The sequence below is a fragment of the Syngnathoides biaculeatus genome, chromosome 13 (assembly GCF_019802595.1).
Source record: "Syngnathoides biaculeatus isolate LvHL_M chromosome 13, ASM1980259v1, whole genome shotgun sequence".
NCBI classification, from domain to species: domain Eukaryota; kingdom Metazoa; phylum Chordata; class Actinopteri; order Syngnathiformes; family Syngnathidae; genus Syngnathoides; species Syngnathoides biaculeatus.
In genome coordinates this window covers 16,656,665-16,677,599 of record NC_084652.1, presented here as the reverse complement: position 1 = coordinate 16,677,599, position 20,935 = coordinate 16,656,665, and the positions used below count along the sequence as shown (strand labels likewise).

Here is a 20,935-nt window from a genome sequence, read left to right as displayed (position 1 = left end):
ACATTTGTATCTGTGTGTGTTGTCAGGCCACGGTCGTTGCGAGTGCCGTGTGTGCATTTGTGACGACAACTACACGGGCAGTGCGTGCGACTGCTCCCTGGACACCTCCACCTGCCTGGCCAAAAATGGACAGATCTGCAATGGACGGGGAACCTGCGAGTGTGGAGTCTGCAAATGTACCAACCCAAAGTTCCAGGGACCCACTTGTGAGATCTGCCCCACCTGCCCCGGGGTCTGCGCGGAGCACAAGTCAGTACAAACCATGTAATAATGAAATGAAGGCCTGACCAATTTGGATTTCTTTTTTTAGGCAATTCTATTAGGCAGGTTAAAATTTCAATAACTGATTAATCGCCAAATGAAAAAATATTTAATAGATACAATGCACAACTGGTTAGCACATCTGCCTTACAGTTCTTGGGACTTGAGTTCAAATCTGGGCTCACCTGTACGGAGTTTCTATCCTGCTTAGGTTTTCTCTAGGTACTCTGGTTTCCTCCAACATTGTACCGTGCCTCTCACCCTAAAATAGCTGGGATAGGCATGCTCGCGACTCTTGTGAGGATAAGTGGTACAGAAAATAAATTAATGAAAGATCCTATTTTTCGTTACCTCAATATTTACAATATTAAAGATAAGACAGGCAGAACATTTACCAATTGTTTACCATTGTTCTTTAGTATTTTTTTTAACTTAGCAGAGAAAAAAACTGGGAAAAACACAGCCAATTTTGCAGCTTTTAAAGAAAAAAAGAGGTTATCTCATTGCCTTTTGTGTTCATGACATGTCATGCCTGGATCAGGCCACCAGACAAATTTGGTTTTTCTACTGTCAAAACTACTGTGATCAAATCTTGGTTTATCTCGGGCAGACGGTGGCAAGACGACATGTATTCCCATACCATTGCACCCTGTATTTTATGATTACTGGGCTTTTTCTCGTCAAATCAAACACTGTCAGATAGGTGGAATCAGAAAACTTGTCACCGGTCAATGTGACCTGATCCGTTCGTTACCATGGTGATGGCAACAACAATGTACCGCAGCAGTATTTGTATGAAATCACTCATCTTCCACTTACAATGCTGTTCTTTCATCCGTTCCAAAGACACTGAATAATTTTGCCTAAAATGACATGGCCTTCTTGACGATACGCAGGCTCACTACCACTTTTAATATAATATTAATGAGGGGGTTTACACTTCATATTTCCTATGCACAATGACAGACAACCTCTCGACCAGACAGGCTACCAACTCTTAATTTGCATTTCAACATAATACCATGCGTGGTAAGGGAGTGCCTCCAACTTTAAGCATAAATAGAGGTTCTTATACACCAAATCAGGGTAGTGAGTCCTCATCACCGTAATTTCTCGATTATAATGTCCTGTCCTTAAATATAATGTGCACCCCCAAAGTTGACCTAAAAAATATTTCCTTCAAATGAACCTTGTGTTTTTTTTTTGTGGTTAGGGAGTGTGTGCAGTGCCAGGCTTTCCAGGCGGGTGAGAAAAAGGACACGTGTGAGCGCGACTGCAGCGACTTTATGCTGAGAAAGGTGAAAGAGCGCAAGGATCTTCCTCAGCCCACCGACCAGAGCTTCCCCCTCACACACTGCAAGGAAAGAGATGCCAACGACTGTTGGTTCTACTACACCTTTGCCATCAGGAATGACACCAAGGAGGTTTATGTCGTCGAGATGCTGGGTACGAATCATATTGAGCCAAAACACAATGCATTGTTACATCTCGCTCCAAAATATCAAAACATTTGAACCGCAGTTTTTGCAGGTTGTAGACAAAACATAAATCACAGTAGAATATGCACAATCACATTGGGTATTCAAAATCCTAATAAAATGTTGATGCATAGTTTTTAATCGATCACCACAAAACGTTTTGCTCTTGTAAAGTTTTTTTTCCTAATCAGTTTTTGTAAAACTGGCAATTTTTTTCTCATCTGTTATTCTCAAAGGGGACATGTTTTTTCTGTCATGCAAAATTGCAGCTCCCCACCCAATTTTTTCATCATTTTGTATTGAGATATTAATCTCAAAATTACTATTTTTGAAACTGTTTTGTCATAGTATTTATAACTCTTAAGGGTGGCACGGTTTACGACTGTTTAGAGCATCTGCCTCACAGTTCTTAGGACCGGGGTTCGAATCTAGGCCCCACCTGTGTGGAGTTTGCATGTTCTCCCCGTCCATGCCTGTGTGGGTTTCCTCCGGGCACTTCGGTTTCCTCCCACATCCCAAAAACATGCACTAATGGTAGTCTCTAAATTGCCCGTTGGGGTGATTGTGTGTCCAAATGGAACCAGTTCAGGGTGTACCCCGGCTCCTGCCTGTTGATCGCTGGGATAGGCTCCAGCACTCCTGTGACCCTTGTGAGGATAATGGATGGATAGATACTCATGATTTTTGTAACAATAATATAAAGAATTCTTAGAAGAGCCTACAAGTTTAGTCTTGTCAAATTATTTTCATCTGAAATTGACCTTCCATAAAATTGCTGTATCCTATCACATCTTACTCATATATTACAATTTTATTCTCATTATATCGCAGTTCTGAGCTCCCGGGTTCGATCCCCGACCCACCTGTGTGGAGTTTGCATGTTCTCCCCTTGCCTGCGTGGGTTTTGTTGCGGTTTCCTCCCACATGCCATAAACATACAACATTAATTGGACACTCTAAATTTCCCCTAAGTGTGATTGTGTGTGAATTGTTGTTTGTCACGATGTGCCCAGCGATTGGCTAGCAACCAGTTCAGGGTTTACCCCGCCTCTTGCCTGTTGACAGCTGGTGTAGGCTCCAGTTCTCCCGCGACCCTCGTGAGGATAAGTGGCTAAGAAAATGGATTGATGGATTATGATATTAGTCAAAGATTTCTGTAAATAGAGCAAAATTTTCTAATGAACTGTTTTGCTACATGTAACTAAAAATTTGTAAGTCTGTCTGAGCCTTGCATAAATGTCTGTTTGAAAATTAGATTTTTTTTTCCAATTGCATAAAACATGGTAATTATAAAAAAATACATTTTTCCTCCTTACCATTTAATTCTCAGAATTTTGATGTTCAGGAAAATATTTCTCATTATTCTTAAACTGAAAATCCCCTTCACTGGTCTCCCTCTGTATTGTATTGTAGCTTGAGTTAATCCTCAGTGTTTGCAAACCTTTTTTTTTGGGGGGGGGGGGGGTATTTGGACCTCTGATGTGATGTGATTTTTTTTTTTTTTTTTTTTTTTTTATTACTGTTGTTCAGAATGCCCAGCGGGTCCTGACATCATCCCAATTGTTGCTGGAGTGGTCGCCGGTATTGTGTTAATCGGACTGGCCCTGCTGCTCATCCTCAAGCTTCTCATGATCATCCACGACCGCCGAGAGTTCGCCAAGTTTGAGAAGGAGAAAATGAACGCCAAGTGGGACACGGTCGGTTCCTCGCAGTCATGTCAATTAGGAGATGTATATAGTTAAAATTGTGATGTAATATTACTTTTTTCGTAAGAAAGTTTCTCATTGTAATTTTACGATTTATTGTCAAACAGTAAGATTCACTTTTCAGCCCAATGAAGATCACAATAAGGATAAACTGAAATATTAGGAATAGTTAGCTGTAATACATTTTCCCCACAATACCAGTGGGACATCCTAACCAAATTCTCGAGCAACCCCATCTGTCCCGTCTCGCTGGGGATGAGTGGCCACACCGACCTCCCGGATGAGTGGGCTTCTCACCCTGCGCAGGAAACTCATTCCGGCCCTTTTTAACAGGGATTTTGATCTTTCGGTCACAACCCAGAGGTTGGCCGAATAGACCTTGATGGGGAGGGTGAGGATTATTATCTCCTGTAGGTAAGACACACCCTCCTTTCCAGCGTCTTAAAAAGGGGAACCTCCACCCAGTCTCCCAATCCAAGGGCACTGTCCCTGATATCCATGTGATGTTACAGAGGTGCTTCAGTCAGGACAATTCCACAAAATCCAGTGCCAACATCCAGAGACTGCAGGTGAAACTCATCCATCCTATGGCCCTCGTGTCGCTTTTTAACCACCTCAATGACCTCAAACCTGGAGGTAGCAGAGCCTACTTCAGAGCCCCCAGACTCTGCTTCTGCTTTGGAAGTTTTGTCAGTAGAATTGAGATGGTCTTTGAATTATTTGCCCAGCTGTTACGTCTTGAGCAGCAGTGCTACATACAGTCTTGATGGTGTAGCGCTTCCCCATCCTGAGTCGCTGGATGGTGGACCAGAATTTCCTGGAAGCTGTATGCAAGTCGTTCTCCTTGGCCTCACCAAACTCCTAGCGCACTGTTGTTTTTACCTCAGCGACCAGGTATCAACCTGGATTCTGCTTGTCTAGCCAGCACCCTTTAGCTTCCACACAACCCCTACACGCCAAAGAAGCATGATAGGACTCCGTCTTCTGCTTGACGATAACCCTGACCGCTGGTATCCACCATCTGATTCGGGGATTGGCGCCATGACTAGCACCAACCACCTCACGGCCAAATTTTTACTGAGAGAAACTCGGCCAGACATTTTCAGCATACCCTCACAATACATTTGGGTCTACCGGGTTGGATTGGCCCGACAGAGCACCCATTGCGTCACGTGACAGACTCATTGGGCTGCTGGGCCCTACGCAATACTTGACACGCACATGGCACAAATTTTCGCTGTCTGCAGAATGCCACAGAGATCATTTCTTGTGATGCTGTGATATGACATGATGATCAATACCATCATCTTTAAAATACAAAACATGGAACAAATTGAGTAGATGGTGTACAAGGAGGAGCACTAAAAATGACTAAGATGCAAAATGTCAGCAAACTCCTGATGTGAAGTTTCCAACAGTGCTAGATTTAGAGGCCAGTGAAGGACTTGGGCAAAAAATGCAGAGGAATCTCCACCCTGTGGTGTCCTAGCCATTACCAAATCTCGCGACATCCTTTGAGGAAAACTTTTGTGCATTTTCAAAATAGTGCGGTGAGTTGCGCTCGAGAAAAGCCAAACTGCGCACGGGATCGTCAGTGACATCACCGCCCACGACTGTAAAGAAGCTTGGAATCCAGATTTGTTTTTCATGTTAAAAGTCAGGAATGACTTTCAAATCAGAATCGAATCAGTACTCCTTTTACGCATCCAAAATGAAGACGTCCAACAAATGAAAATGTGATTATTTGAAAACTATTGGTTGAACCGGGAAGAGAAAACTCCACGACTGCTGCTTCACGCTCAGGAAAAAGTTTTTTTTTTTTCCTTTAAAGTGATTCAAATCAGAAATTTTTGATTCGATAATTGCTTTTCCATGCCTACTAAAATCCCAGTTTAAGTCACCACCCAACATTAACTTTATTAGATATGTTGGATTTTAAAATCCATGATGCATTCAGACCGCAAAAACTCCACTGTGACGACTAAAGTTCTATGTTGTTGTAATCTTTTGCCTCATTTTAAAAACATTAACCACTTTTTTTTTTTTAATCTATGAAATGAGGCCTTTGCGTATTTAATTAGTGTGGGCAATACTCCTTTGTACCAAAGCCACTTTAATAAATGGTTTATAATTTGTTTCAATTACAATACTAAATATTCTTCTTTCTCCCCCATAGGGTGAGAATCCCATCTACAAGAGTGCCGTTACCACTGTGGTTAATCCGAAATACGAAGGTAAATAATGGAGTGTCTTTGTCTCCGCCAAGGAAACACTGTATAAATATAAGATCTGGGCTCTGTGCAGGGGAGTTGTGGGGTTTTTCATGTTGTCACTGATTTTGTGCCACTATCGCTCTTATTTTACTATGCATCAATGTGTACAGTCTTTTTTTTTTTTCTTAAAGTGGGCTTTCATTCTGTTTTCATTAGATGAGGTACTGATTTTTTTGTGTGTAAATTTGGTACCTAATAGCCTACCTTTTTTTTGTATGTTCAATAAAGCCAAGCCAACAGTGTTTTATGGGATTATATTAAAAAAAAAAAAAGAGAGAGAAAAGATCAAGAAAAGGTGTACAAAGTGCCATGTAAGTGCGTAGAGCATGTCGTCCCTTTGTGGAGGTGACGAATTGTGTCCGGTGTGTTTGGGTTTTGAGTAAAAAGCCATATTCATTGAACTCGCAGGGTGCTAGATTTAGTTTGGTTCGTTAGTTGACAGATTGATCCATTGGAACAATCAGTTTAAACTAAAATATCAGTGTACGTTTTTTTTTTTTTTTAGTACTTGTTTTAGTTGTAAAGCCAACTCAGGTCCTTAACTTCTCTTCACAGCATTGCCAAATATACACACAAACACCATTTTTTAAAAACTCATTTTCTTATTGTTGTCAAAGAAAGGAATGCAGACAGTGGATAGTGAAGATAATTAGGTTTTTTTTAATAACATTTGTTCAGGTATAAAGGTTTCTCTCCATGACACCTGTTTTAAGTGTCTTTTTGAGGGGGGGACATCCACAATGCATTTGTGTGTTTCAGAAATTATTTATTGAATAAAAAAAAATGAAATGTATCACTGTTTTGTTTTTTTATTGAGCTTCATTTATATCTGGGGCCATCACAATTACAATGTTATTTTTATTTAATTTTATTTGATTACGTGCAATTAACCTAAAAATGAGCAACCAGAAAAGATGATTTGGCCAATTGAAGCAGATTTTATTTACTGTAATTGTTCTGATAAAAAAAATTAACTTGGCGTGCATAGTAAAATGTTTTTGTTATTAAAATATACTGCTTTGTTGCATTATATATCATTCTTGTGGGATTTAATTCCAAAATAATTAGACTCAAAAAAGATGTCTGGTTCCATTCGATGTTGTACAATTGTATTTCTCCACATTTGGAATTATTTTAATAAATTACATAAAAAAAAATGCAAAAAACAAAGAATCTAATTAAAAGCTCAACTGATTTATTTTAGTTGACATGATTGATCATCTTAGCTATTGTTTTTTGTACATGTGCTAGGCCCTGACCCCATTTAAAGGATCACTAATAATGTGTACTTGTTTTACATTTTTTATGTACTTATTAAATTATTTTTCCCTTCATTTTAAAACTATTCTGTGTGTAATTGTGTAATATACTAAAATATTTTTATAAATCCTCAACGTCATAAAAAATGTGATTTAACGCTAGAAAAATTCTCTTCTAAAAAATTCTCACTATTTTTTATTTTTTTTAATGTTCCCATTTTGGAGAAGTTTTCATTTTTATAATGGACTTAATTCAAAACCCTACAACTCAATTTTTTTAAAGGTATATTTTCAATATAGGTTTTGTGTATGATGAGGAAATTATCAGATCCAATGATCTTAATGATTTATGGTAAGAGTTTATTCAATCATTTGGTTGTATAGGCAGTGTTCCATATAAATAATAGTAGTTTTAAATACAGAGGAGGCATATTAAAACAGTTCCGTCAAGATAATTGTTGTGTTTAAAATAAGGTTGTTTTTTTTTTTTGCTATTGATTAAATTCGCTCCCAGTCCTCCCTGAATTTTTTTAATTCAACAGCTGTCAGTGAATTTGAATGTTAAATGGAGGGAAAATAACCTTTAAAAAGCTGAACGTAAAAAAAAAAAATCATATTTCTGGACATTTTCTCGACGAATCGCGTTCCGAGCTACATTCCATGTGACGTCACTGCCCCGCCCCTCTCCATCTTGCCTCTTGCTGATTGGTGACCGGTGTGGTCCAATCAGAAGGCGTCTCTCACAGCAAAGTTGTTAACCCCCAACAGTAACACTTTAGGTGGCCACCTCTACTTTCAACCTGTCTCAACATCGACAAGGAAATGAACACTTTCGCACGACAAAACTTTTTTTTTTATCGAAGTGAGTGGACGCCTCCGAGATGTTTTTGCCCCCACTGTGACAGCGGTGAGGAGAAGGAAGGAAACGCTTGGCTATAGCCTTAATGTTATTTGGGCTAGTAGTAGCTGCGTCGTTTTTCCTCTCCCCCCCCCCTCCCCCCGCTCGAATATTCGCCATCCCTTGGATTAATAAAAGTCACCGTTTGGAAATCTCACGTCGGTAAGTATTCTCTCGTGTCTTCTGGAAAACAAGAGGCGACCTCCTCTCGATTTTTTTTTCCGATGATTTTATTATAACGCAATTGAATTCCGAGCTGCTCAAGCTTTTGACGGCCAACAAAAATAAAAAGTTACGTTGATATTCTCGAGTTTTGAAGCCCCCAAAAACATCGATTTCAAGGTGTCGAAGACATATAGTTGACTTCTCCCCCCCCCCCTTCACATGACTGACAAAAACAGAAGGTCGCAAACGTCATGTGTGATTTGGTCACTCGGCGTTCGATTCATGTCCCCCCCAAAATAATCAAAAGTTCCTGTGTCCCCGCATTCGCTTTTCATCTGGTTTCATTGACATTTTCGTGGCATTAATGTGACCCCCCCCCCAAAAAAAAAAACCTTCTGCTTGGTTTCGTAGCTGAAAAGATTGTTGGCTGGCAGTTTTTTTTTAAGGGGCGTGTGGCTCGACAGCCCCAAGCAGCGGCATAGTGGCGGCTTGGGGAACTGCACGGCCCTGATCTACCACCACGGACCTTTAAACTATACATTATTTATATTATGACAATAATTTTCACAATTTAAAGACGTCGAATGGGTCTTAATAACCTGCTTGTATCAACAGGAACGTTAGATGTATTTTTACAGCATGTTTGGCAGCGATTGGCTCGATGTCATTGCTTTCTTTTACTAATGGAAGCAAGCTAATATAAAAAAAAATGAAAGCATTTTTATGGTATATGGAAATGTAGTCAACAACTGAAGAGAGGATTCTATTAAGTGTTGTTCATAAGATACAGTTCACTTAAACCACAGGTGTCAAACTCGAGGCCCGGGGGCCAGATCCGCCGAGCCACATGATTTTTATGTGACCCAAGAAGGCAAATCATGTCGGGTTCCATGATTTTTGTGAAGAGTCTGTACAAAAATTTAAAGTTGTCTTATAAATGATAACATTGAGATATTGCAAGCATTTGTGTGTTGCCAAACCCTTGAGATCTGATTTCAACATTAGTTCATAAATTTCATGTGCAAATTTGATGAGGCGATTCAAGATTTTTATAGTTTTGGTCATCACGGCCCTCAGAGGGAAAACATAACTCAATGTGGTCCACTCTAAAAACTGTGCGTCCCTAGAGATTCTGTTGCATTTGTTAATAATAAATAAAAATGCATTACAGTTGTATATCACTTTTCTAGGCAGTCAAGTATGTAGTTTCACGCATTATTAATTCACTCGTTAGTCACACTTTGGAGGTAAGGTACTTGTGCATCCTCAGCTGCCATCGGGCGGTCTGACGGAAGTGACTGCCATTCCGTGCCTACGCCTCCTCCAACCACCACAAATATGTGACCCCCTTAATTTTTGGCAGTGTGGGTTAAGTGTGGAGTGACTATCCGCCTGTCAAGTGTGAAATGAAACATGCCAATTTGTAATTATCTGACTTTCGGGAAATGGGTAGGAGCGAGCCCTTCTGAAATGGTGATGTCATAAAATTTACGTCACCCTGCCTCACATCAAGTTCTGGATACAATGCGAGTGAGGCTGACTCTCGTTCCTGAGCTAAAGAAGCACTTTGACAGAATCAAAAAGGTAAGCAGAGCTGCAATGTTCGCAGCAAAAAGTTGCTAAACATGCAGTTAAACCCGTGTTGACTGAACTTGGCTCACCCGAGGTATGCTGAAGTTGCTTTGAATGCTCGTGTTTTATGCAACCACAGAGCCATACTTTATGTATTTTTTTTTTTTTTAGGTCTAAGACTTTGAGGTTCAGCAAGTGTCAAAACACAAAAAACATGTTGCAGTTTTTAAGATAATCAACGTTAACCGTTCCGCAAGTACAGCGAGCCCTGCACATATTCAGTTTGACATTGCCAAATTCACGTATTCATTTTTTTTTTTTAAACCTGTCCCCTGCTATTTGCTAACAAACCCACTGATTGACTGTTTTGTAATTTGGCAAAATAAAAGTATGACTTGGGTGCCATCTCGGTGGGAACAAAGCATGTTCAAAGTATTTTGAGGAGGTTCGGTGCAATTAATGTAATGTTTTTCCACTATCTTGTGGCACCTATAGGCTATTACAGTACATTGTTGCTGATTTTTTTTGCTATGGGAGGCAGGGATCAGTCCCAGTGCCCTATGCCACAAAGACAACAATTTGTACCATTTTTTTTTTTTTCTTTTAATGGACCTTTCTGATGCCGATCCTAAGCTCCGCCCCCTTATCCATGTCCCACAAGCTTCCAAAATGGCGATTGAACAGAACATGTTTGAAGTCGATTCTCTATCGTGTATTCCAGATATTTGGTTATGTTTTTTGCCAAATGCGTCAGACTTGTCTAAGAGAGTTCTACAGAGAGGTCTCAACTATTTCTCAACTATTTTAATGTTGACGATCGATGAAAAGAAGTTTGACGCTTCACAAACTTCATATTGAAATCCAACAGGATAAAATTGTGGAATCGTACTGCGCATGTAAAGGAGCGTGAGTACTTTTTACTTGTAAAGTAATCTGAGGACCATTTTCTTCGGAATATTAACTTTTCCAAGTGCCCGCTACTGACAATACGGCGAGAGGGGTGTGTCAAGCCAGGTTCAGACAATGGGGCTATCTGATTGGCTGTTATTGTACGATTGATTGACAGGTCGCAAATGTCCATTAGAATCCCTTTTAAGTGTTGACAGTTTTACAAAATCAATCAATAAATGTGTTAATGATAATCTGGTTAATTTGGCTCTGTGATGTACCAATTTATCAATAACCCCCTGATATGTTACAAGTCTTTGTTTTTTGTGCTCGTGCACTAATACTAATTTGGCTACATGAAGTATCTTTTTTTTTTTTTTCTTTTTGCTTAAACTACAATCGTTACAATTTATCACGGTTTAAATTTGTGCTAACCTCGCTAGTTTTGCTAAATGAAGTACTAATATTACAGTCCACTGCTTAACTGTAATATTCAACTAAGTAAATTCCTCTCCCTCCCCCATCCACCAAATTTAGTTTCGTGCACAAGATGTGGCCTTAGCTAGAAATGTAGACCAGGTATTGGTAGCGGTTTATAAAAAAAGACAGATCAAGATGATTTGATCGTGACATGAATCGATTTGTGTTCTCTCAAGTGCTCAACATGGACCTATTGGATTTATTTGATTTACGGGGATTTTACGAACGGAAAGCTGGAATTTCCTTGGCGACATCCTGGTTAGACTTTGACCCCACTACAGCTGGTAAGTTGACTTTTAAGACATTTTATTTTATAATTATGTTGAGTCTGTCTGAAGTCCTCTTGAACTTTCATTGAATTAAAGATCTTTGGTAATTCTGTCTTATTTCTACTGATAAAAGTTCACTTGAATGATCTTTGAAAGATCATTGAAAGTTCACATTATAATTATTACTTTTTAGATATTTTATGTACCCCATGGGAAATCCAGCCATGCTTCATATAGCTCCCATGGGGAAAATGCTTCAAATTTACTGGTACACTTTTTTAAAACTCATTTTTTGTATTGACCCCAATTGGTGTTATTTAAATACGATATAATATGTAAATGAAGGTTGAAATGTGATTTCTTTCACTATTGTTAATAATTTTTGATTTTTTTAAAATTTTGTATTAATATATTTTGTAATAAGGCGTAATTACAGTATTTTATTGTGCTTTAATCAGTTAATGCCTACATCTGCATTTATCAATTTATTTTTTAAAATGTTGGTCATAAAAGCCATATTTTTGTGGATTGTTGTTTATATATGTAGAAATGTTCAAATGTGCTTACAGCTTTCATTCATATGTGTAAACGTGCTCTCTATTTTTTTTTTAATTAATTCATTTGCATTGGTGTTCTTTAAAAAAAGGTGACTTTAGAAATTTTTATTGGTCATCAGGTAACGTTTGCATATATATTTGTTTGAGTCATAAGTGTTTATTTTATTTCTCCAAACAAAGTACAACTTCCAGCGGTCATATCAGGTCATTTTAATTATTATTATTTTTTTTAATTGACGCGGAATTACCCATCCACTTTTTTTCCCCCCCACACAGACACAACAAATCCACGTTCGTCCACTTCCACGCGCTTGTTTCGCGTATCCGCAACGCGCACGCGCTCGGAGCCGCGTGGGAATGGTCGCCGGGCTAGCTGGGCGGGTTTGGTGGGGGGTTGTGGTGGAAGTGGGGGGGCGGGGGGTAGGAGGGCTGGACCAAGCCGAGCAAAACACGCTAAAAACACTTTTAAATGTCCGCCATGTTGCCGATGGCGCACTGAGTCGCCAACGCGGAGGGGAAGCGGAGCGCCGGGGAAAAGCAGGCCGAGACACAGCGAGCGACATCCGGGCCTCCTTCACCCTCCCCCCACACCCCACAGCGCTGCGGCATCACTCCGGGCTGGCGACGCCCTACCTTAGCGCTTGACAAGCTTACAAAAAAAAAAAAAAAAAAAAAAAAAAAAACAACGTCAGAGTTAGCCGCCCCAGAATCATCCATGAAAGCTTCACTCGTCACCGCGGTGAATATTAGGAGCTCGGATAGACATTATTGGTGAGAGGGGGCACCTAAAAAGGAGGGAAAATGAGTAAATTGTCGTTTCGGGCGCGGGCGCTGGACGCCACCAAGCCGCTGCCCGTCTTCCGTTGTGAGGATTTACCCGACCTGCACGAGTATGCGTCTATCAACCGGGCCGTGCCGCAGATGCCGACGGGCATGGAGAAGGAGGAGGAATCGGTAGGGCTTCTTTTATTCCACCCTGTCATTGTGAAAATGTGTTTTTGCTCGTCTTTTCCACCATCACAGTCGCATTCTTTTATGTTCCTGCGCAAGCTGTCACAAAATGGCCGCCCTTCCCCCCCCCCCTCCGACAGAAACACGACGAATTTGCAGCCTAAACCGCTATCATTCCGCGCATGAGTTACGGTTTGAGCAACGTGGGGACGTGCCGTGTCGATTTTGGAAACATTTGTCTGCTTTTAGCTTGAGATTTGAGGGTCAATCCGGTTTCCGAATACAAAGGGATCATGTGACTTCGGCGCGGCAGACATTTTGTCTCGGGGCCTTGTGTTGGCGTAGTGGCGAAGAGAGAGCAGCAGGTGGCGCCCGAGGGGAATGTCAACACTAAAAACGGATCGCAGCTAAGCGTCTGCACTTTTTTAGCATACATGCTCACACCGGCCAAGTGTATTTAATTTTTATTGTCCGTGATTTTATCCTGAACCTTTGAGACCACAAGAATTAAACTTTATAATTTGTATTTTTTTTAATTGCCATTGTCAGATGAGTAATAGTTTACTGTCGCTATAGTTTCTAATTGTTGTAGTTACTGAACTGCACTCCATCACACTGTGAGCAATTTGTAATACTTGTCTTTGGTCGCGTCATTTAGCCCTATGGATGTGGTACTCTAGTTTTGTAGTGATGCATTTGTGCCGGATTTTAGTAGTATAAGGGATGTGATGCACTTTATTTCGTGCATTTAAATGATCCAGGCCAGGGTGATATGCATCTCATTTTTTAGCAGAATGGGGAAAGTCATAGTTGGCATGGTGTGTATTTGTTCAGATTTTTGTAATCTGAAAGATGTTTTAGATAACAGGTGTGTTTGGGTCACATTTTAGCAATGCCAGTGAGATGTACACTTTTCAGCAATATGAGAGGAAGCAGGCTATACCTTGGTGCAATGTATATTTAGTCACTTTTAGGCAGTATTGGGGGAGGGGGTGTCTGGAATTTGTGGCTCAAGACTTGTCAAATACTTTTAGATGTTAGATTTATCATGAAACTTCAAATTTAATTTAATTTGTCTTTAGTTTGCAGAGCTGCTCAAGCATTATTATAAATTACATTGGATTATTTAACTATGTGAGGGTGGTTGTAGTTAATAGTGTATTTGGTCACTTATTTAGCAAGGGATGCTGCTGTAACTTGTCTATAATGTGCATTTTTTTTCACTGATTAGTAATATAAGCGTGTTATTTATTGTGATCTCTTGTTTGGTCAGAACAATATTTATTTATTTGGCTTAATGAAAGTTTCTCATTTACATTGTGTATTTTGGTGACTTTTTTTTCCCTTGCAAAATAAAGGAAGTCACAGTTAACAGTGATAACCAGGATAACTTTATAGAATTATGAGAGAGCATACATTTTACTTGTGTATTTTGATCACTTGTAAGAGGAGGGAATTGTGATGTGCATTTGTCAAATTCTTTATGCCCTAAAAGTCTGTTGTTGTAGTAGTAGTTCATTATTATTTGACCTGAACCAATGATGAGCGACTCACAATTCCATCATTACTCTATGTAGTATTCTTAAAGCCCAACAAAAGGAAAACCAAAACTGATTTGAAAACTATTGAGCCAAAACAATATGCTGGTGTGTTTTGACTGCCAAGTTTTAGCTGCTCTTTTCTAGACAGAGAAGTGTCTTTCTTTTTACTTTTGAAATGGCTGAACTTTTAACTAGGATTCCTCACTGTACCTTGTCCACAAGTTGAATCCTGCGTCTGTTTTGTCCTTGTCAGTGCCATAAATCCTAGCGGACAAAGCTGCAGTCTTTCTAGGTAGCTTTCTGGCTACTTAGTCGCTCTCGTTTTCTTGGCAGCTTTGACTCCTCACTTACTATTGCTACAATGTGCGATGCATGTTTTGAGCCGTTTGTCTCGGAACTTGATTAACTGCAGGGAGTGTTAACAATAATGAAACTGCTTCACGACCTACTGCATCGGCAAGATGGTTGGTCAGCCAGACCCAGCCGTTGAACTCGTGCAAAGGATTGTCAGTGATTCATAGTCCAACCCAAAACTGTTATCCAAACAAACAATCCTATTCAATCACCAATGTTTTTGTTTGCAAAATTGTGCGGTTTTAGTTTTGACTTTTGAGACCCGAGTAATCCGATTGAAGACATTTTTTGTTACCAGGGTTGAAAACAATTAGCAAAGATGAATTAATACATAGACACATTTTTATGATGGAATGTCAATCTCCTCTACTGGTACTTTAATTTAGGCTCCAGCTGTTTTTGACAAAATTTAGAAAATATGGAAATTCAGACAAATTTTGACATTGTTCAGGAAGTAAATTTCGTTTGGAAGCGCTGCTACTCGCAGCTTATTTTTATTTGGTGTCAGAGGTTCAGTAGGTCAGATAGCACAGCAGGTCTGTAGAACAGCAGCAGGCACGTGGTGGTGAGGAGGGGAAGAGGTGGGATCTCTGTTTTGGTGTTGGAGCATTGATGCTGTAACTTTGTCTGTGCTCTCTCAGCTGGAGCTCAGCATTACATAACAATAATATGGTGATAAAAGCTCACCCAAAAAGCAATGTTTGGACTCAGTGAGACTGGAGCAGGTTGTTGGCTGACACTTTCTTGGGAGTAACTACATTTAATTAAAAAGACAAACAAGCATCACTGGATTACCATGAGGGGAAAACAAGCGTGATGTGGAGAATAGGGCTAAAATGATAAATCAAATAGCTCAAACACGAAAACAAAACTAGAAGCAAATTTCTGCCTCAAAAGCCTCGCAGTGATCCTTTTTACACATGAGGTTATGTGACTGCAGATTTAGCACACCTCAGGGCAGTTCATAAAAGTCCTGTGACCTAGATTTGGGATCATTTCACACTTAAAAGTTAAAGTGCAATGTGTCTATTGCAAAGCTGAATCAACAAATGCGACACAATCGCGAACATCGTATTGTCATGGAGCGTGACAGCCTCTTACGCACTTTTCAATTGCGACATGACAGAAATGGTTTGGCTATCGGTTAACCAAGTAATGGTTAGTTGCTAACTTGAGCTAAGAGCAGCCAACTGACTCCTATGTAACTCACCAGACTAGGCCCCACCAGACACATACACTTAATCAAAGACACTATATTGTGGATTGTGTGAGTGAGACAATTCCTGCACCTCAGATGCATATTAATAATGCTGGCACAATTATTGACTTTAATGATCGGTGGATTGATTGGTAGGATAATTTATTCTAAAAATATCACATTGGGAGCAGGCCTTGTCTCGTTCTCATCAGCAACTATGATGCTCATTATCTGTCATGTTGAGGGCATCGCAGTACCTAAATTGGTCCATTTTGTATTCTCACTTGGAAAAACATTTTTTAACTGCTGTCCAGTCATCACAAGCAGTTTTGTAATAATTCTACAATGACAGCTCAAAGAGATTGACGTAACCACCGTTCTCACACACAAATTTTACAATGTTACTCCGCAGCAGACTAAATGCAAGGAGATTGACCTTAGGTGCCACCTGTACACAAGGCATGGTAGACTGAGGAGGAGGCAAACGTTTGATAGATGAGAAAAAACATTCGCACAAATGTATGCACGCACACAACTTAATTGTACTAACGATTCTTGAGGCCCACAGTGAAGAAAGATGAATAAACTTGCAAAAAAACACAATTGGGGGAAAAAAAACTAAAAGTTGTGCTTTACAAACATTACAGTAGTGTGTAACCGTGTGAAAGTGCCAGCGTGTGATTCGTTGATGCTCGAGTGTCCAAGGGAAATGGAAAGCATCATGGTTAAAAATTGACATCCCTCCTTGCCACTGGGATGCCAGGAAGATGCTACGGCAATAACCAAGGGGAGAGCAGCTCTATCGTGCCACACAAACCAAGATATAGGATGTTTGGGGTCTGTGGGATTTGAGGAATGTGAATCCAACGCCTATTTTTTCTCCTTTTCGTATTCTGAACTTTTCTTTGTAACTACAGACAATATTTTTCAGTCATTGTTACTAGATATGTTTGTAAGTAGATGGCTGGATGCCTTTAAATATAGGAGGAACGTTTCATCATTTTGCTGCTTTTTTTTTTTTTTTTGTGCTGATATTTAACTTGGAATGAAATTTTGCACCAAAAGAATTCATTGCTTCTTTCAGCGGTTGAGAGTTCTGGCGCAATCTGATTGTGTGGCGGTCAGGTAAGATTATCAACCACACTAAAAGTGCAAGTATTGTTTAAGTTCGTACTGATGAATTTAGAAAAGTGTTGCTGTCTGATGCTGACTAACTCTTGATTGAAATTACAAAGTCATAGTCTGGAGAGGTCAGAGTCAATTTGCAGTGATCTTCTATTAGATGGCAGCAAGTACATAGAGCAATGAATGCATCTACTTTTTGTGACATTTTTGTTTGTTGGTGTGTTGTGAGATTTTTCAAGTTTAACTTACTTCCCTTGGCTCCATAAAGGTTGGAAATCGTTGTTCTGTTCATATGTATTCAACAGAATGGCAGCATGTTTACACACAACCACTAGCACTAGTTTGCTAGGCTATGTAACACTTTATTACCTGCTTGAGTCGTATTGTATTAAAAGTATGTGAACAAACCTCAAGAAAGCCTTACAAGAATATCCTCCCCTGTCCTGAGCACTCGTGGCCACTAACATGTTAAGTTATTTTAAAATAGCCGTGTGCTGCCCCCCCCCCCACACACACACACATATTTTTCATGCCTTTGGTGTTTGCATGTCTGAATAAAATTTTGAATTACATTACAAAATCCGGAAAAATAAACTATCCATTTTCTTAGCCGCTTATCCTCTCAACGGTCATGGTAGTGCTGGAGCCTATACGGCTATCATCGGCCAGGAGGTGGGGTACACCCTGAACTGGTTTCCAGCTAATCGCAGGGCATGTGGGGACAGACAACTGTCGCACTCCCAATCACACCTATGGGCAATTTAGTCTCCAATTGATGCATGTTTTTGGAATGTGGGAGGAAACCGGAATGCCCGGAGAAAACGCTCTGCAGCTGCACTAATATTAATAAAAACTAATAAAACAAAATTCTATTTTAATTGCAACACAATCACCGGTTAATTTTGATAACATTGAAAAATAATCGGCATACAATAAATAAAATGATACTTTTTGTATATGTGAATCTAGCAATTCTAGTTCAATTCAGAAAGAGTTTAATCCTGGGGCGCTAACGCTGGTGCGACACTAACGCTAGCGCAGCGCTGACGGGTTAAAAACAAAAAAACTTACTGGTAAAAATCACTGAGATACGCCAGTAACACAGCAGCAACACGCTAGCACTGTGCTAACCCTAGCGCAGCATTAACATGGCCGGTTAAAGTCACTTCCTCGGCACACATATTCTGGTCTCACTTTTTTTTTTTCCACTTGAGCCCCCCCCTTTCAACTGTTGGAAAAAATGCACAAATTAGCTGCATCACCGCATAAACCGCAGGGTTGAAAGCGTGTTGGGGTGGGGGGGGGGTCACGGCTTGTAGGCCAGAAATTACAGTATCTGCTTTTACTTCTGCTTTTTCTTCATATAAACTGAGATTGGAAGTAGAAGTCCATTCATCTTCTCTACTGCTTGTTAAATAATTTTAGTGTAACTCGCCTTTCAGAGCTTGAATATATGCCTGAGAGTACTGTTATATTGCCCTTTTGTTTTTAAATCGTGTTTGTGTGCCAATCATTATTTTGATTTAGATAAGTGCCGCTGGTTGAATGCTATGTTTGTTGGCTCATCAGTGGTGTTTTTCGGTTGTTAGTTTGGGCTAGGGATTTGTTTATGAACAAAAAGGGTGACAAATTGTGATATATTTGCACATTGAATAAATGTATGTCATTATGATTGTACATATATTTCCCATACTGACACATGTTTGGGGATGAAGAACCTCTATGATCCAAAAGTGAAATCATTTTCTTGGCAGACTCAGTGCAAAACATAGGTCCACTTTGTCTGGGGTATGACACAGGCACTCACACTACATTCTAACTCGTGATCTTAGGCTATATTACGTCTGCTATTATGGTCCAAAAAATACTCTTAAGAACATGCAAACCCATAGACTCTTAAAAGATGAGTAATTATTTGTCATTGTTTCAGGGAAGAAACAGTTGGTGACTCTTTTTCACAGCCTTAATGTAAAATGTTTTTGTGGTCTCAGTGTAGAACTATGAAAGTACAGTGGTTCAACACGTGCTCATTGTTTAGCTTTGAATCACCATGTTGTTTTTTACAGCGTTTACGCTTGGTTCGAAAGTATGCTCGGTCTGGTCCTGGTGGAGATCCAGAGACATCTCACCACATGTCACTCTTGTGGAATGTGGCTCTTTCACAGCTGACTGTGTGTGCGCACATGCGTGAGTGTGTGGCAGGTTGCCTTAGTTGGTGAATGGATGACTGACCACCTGTCACTTTGAAAAAATAGGCCATGGCTATAAAAAAATAGTCTTGATCTTTAATCTACATGGCTTTCTTTCTAAAGATATTCTGAATTGAATCGGCTTTGTGCCAGAGGCTCCAAACCTTTGTTTCAATAACTGCAACTCAGGGAGGGCAGAATCGCATTCTACTGGCTGCAAAGTACAAGCTGCTGTATGAGGCTAGCGATCTTAGCTTTGGTTTGGCTACCGTCTTGAGGCTAGCTTGTCTATGTTCGGTTCTGTTAGCTTTGAGCTGGTTTTTGTGACCAAAAAAAAGTGATCAAGTTTGTGATGCGTTTGGACATTTGTCTAATTTTGTTTTGTTCACAATAAGCTGAACTCTTATTGTCAGTAAACATTAAACAAGCAATAGTCACTCTTACTCCTTGCTACAATGGTAGCACCTTAGCAGCTACTTGTGGTCATGTGGGAGTTGTATCCCATTCAGGAGCTGCTGATAGATGTGCCAGAGTGGCGCATGGAATGCACTAAATGAATAAAATAATCTGACATTTAGGATCCAGTTAAATTCAAATTTGGTACGCTTTGGCATGTTGACTCTTAGTCAGTTAATGACTCTGTACCTTTGTGCAGGTTATTCATTCATTTGCTTTACCCCTTATCTTCACTCTGGGCATGCTTTACTCAATCCCAGCTGTCTTTGAACAAGAAATGGTGTACACACTGAGATGGTCGCCAGTTAATTGCAGGGCATGTATAAACAATTCACACACTCATCCACACCTACAGGCTTGCAACTAGTTCAGGGTGTACCCTGCCTTCTGCCGGAGGACTGCTGGGATTGACTCCAGCATTCCTGCGACCCTCGTGAGGATAAGCAACTCAGAAAATAGATGGATTTAGTTGTTCTACATTACAATTGCAATATTCTGTATTCTTTGAAACGTGCTTTAGGGAAAAAATGTAGTAAAATTAGGGTTGGTCGGTAGCTCTCCTCCCCCCCATTACCCCCTCCCCGTACAAAATATTTTACTCTGTCTCCAGCACTTAGTGCCGCCATTTTCTTCAGTTCTTGTTAATTCACGCTCTTGAGCATAATGAGATTAAAATTCATGATGGCGTCTCACATTGCAAAACACCGTAATATTAGCAGAGGTGATAAATAAGCTTGATTTTGTCACAAACGTCGAAAGGGCGGGGGGTAGGACCAACATGCAGGAAGCTTAGATGTTTATTGCCAAGCAGAGGTCATACACGGGAAGGCAGTCCAACAGGGTGATGGTATAAAAATCACAAGACAAAAGGCTCGGTCCAAAAAACATGAAACAATGTTAAAAATTGGACATGCCAAAACATGAAAACATAACATGACTTGATATGGCTCAGTAACGCTATGACATGGGATGAGGCAGTTACACTAGCTGAAAATTATGAACATGCATCCATATACACAGAATTATCTGGTAACAAGTGGCATAAAGAAGCCTTAAAGTGCCACTGTCAAATGCATGATTTTTAGTATGTTATTAATGAAAAAACAGCAGCCGACATGGACCCATGTGTTTTTTTTTCACCACAAAACATGTTTTTGACGTATACAGCTTTTTGTAACTCCCGCCATGAAAATCCTCTCGAGGGATTTGTTTTCGAGAAGAAGCAGGAAGTGACGTAAAGGACAGACCCGCCCTCAAGTGGACTCGTTTGTTTCCATTAGTTTTACCTCCGGGAAGGTAGCTCGTTTTTCCTTCG

General features: G+C 40.0%; 2 protein-coding genes across 5 annotated transcripts in view; both read left to right on the top strand.

Moving 5' to 3' along the window:
* Positions 1-6,511, top strand: part of LOC133511229 (integrin beta-1-like) — a 28,203-nt gene extending 21,692 nt beyond the window's left edge. The window contains exons 12-15 of the mRNA XM_061839961.1: positions 27-249; positions 1,475-1,707; positions 3,270-3,436; positions 5,622-6,511. Coding sequence (XP_061695945.1) covers positions 27-249; positions 1,475-1,707; positions 3,270-3,436; positions 5,622-5,687 — 689 coding nt within the window. The 3' untranslated portion in view covers positions 5,688-6,511. The remainder of the gene's footprint in view (positions 1-26; positions 250-1,474; positions 1,708-3,269; positions 3,437-5,621) is intronic.
* Positions 6,512-7,742: 1,231 nt separating this feature from the next.
* epc1b (enhancer of polycomb homolog 1 (Drosophila) b) overlaps positions 7,743-20,935 on the top strand; it is a 38,543-nt gene continuing 25,350 nt past the window's right edge. The window contains exons 1-2 of one of the 4 annotated variants that reach the window (XM_061839957.1): positions 7,743-8,037; positions 11,157-11,264. Coding sequence is in view for 1 of the 4 variants with exons in the window: in XM_061839956.1 (XP_061695940.1) it covers positions 12,608-12,760 (153 nt within the window). In the remaining 3 variants the exon portion in view is untranslated. Of the gene's footprint in view, positions 8,038-9,512; positions 9,625-11,156; positions 11,265-12,044; positions 12,761-20,935 lie in introns of those variants that run through there. The other 3 variants (XM_061839960.1, XM_061839958.1, XM_061839956.1) reach the window with 3 other exon arrangements.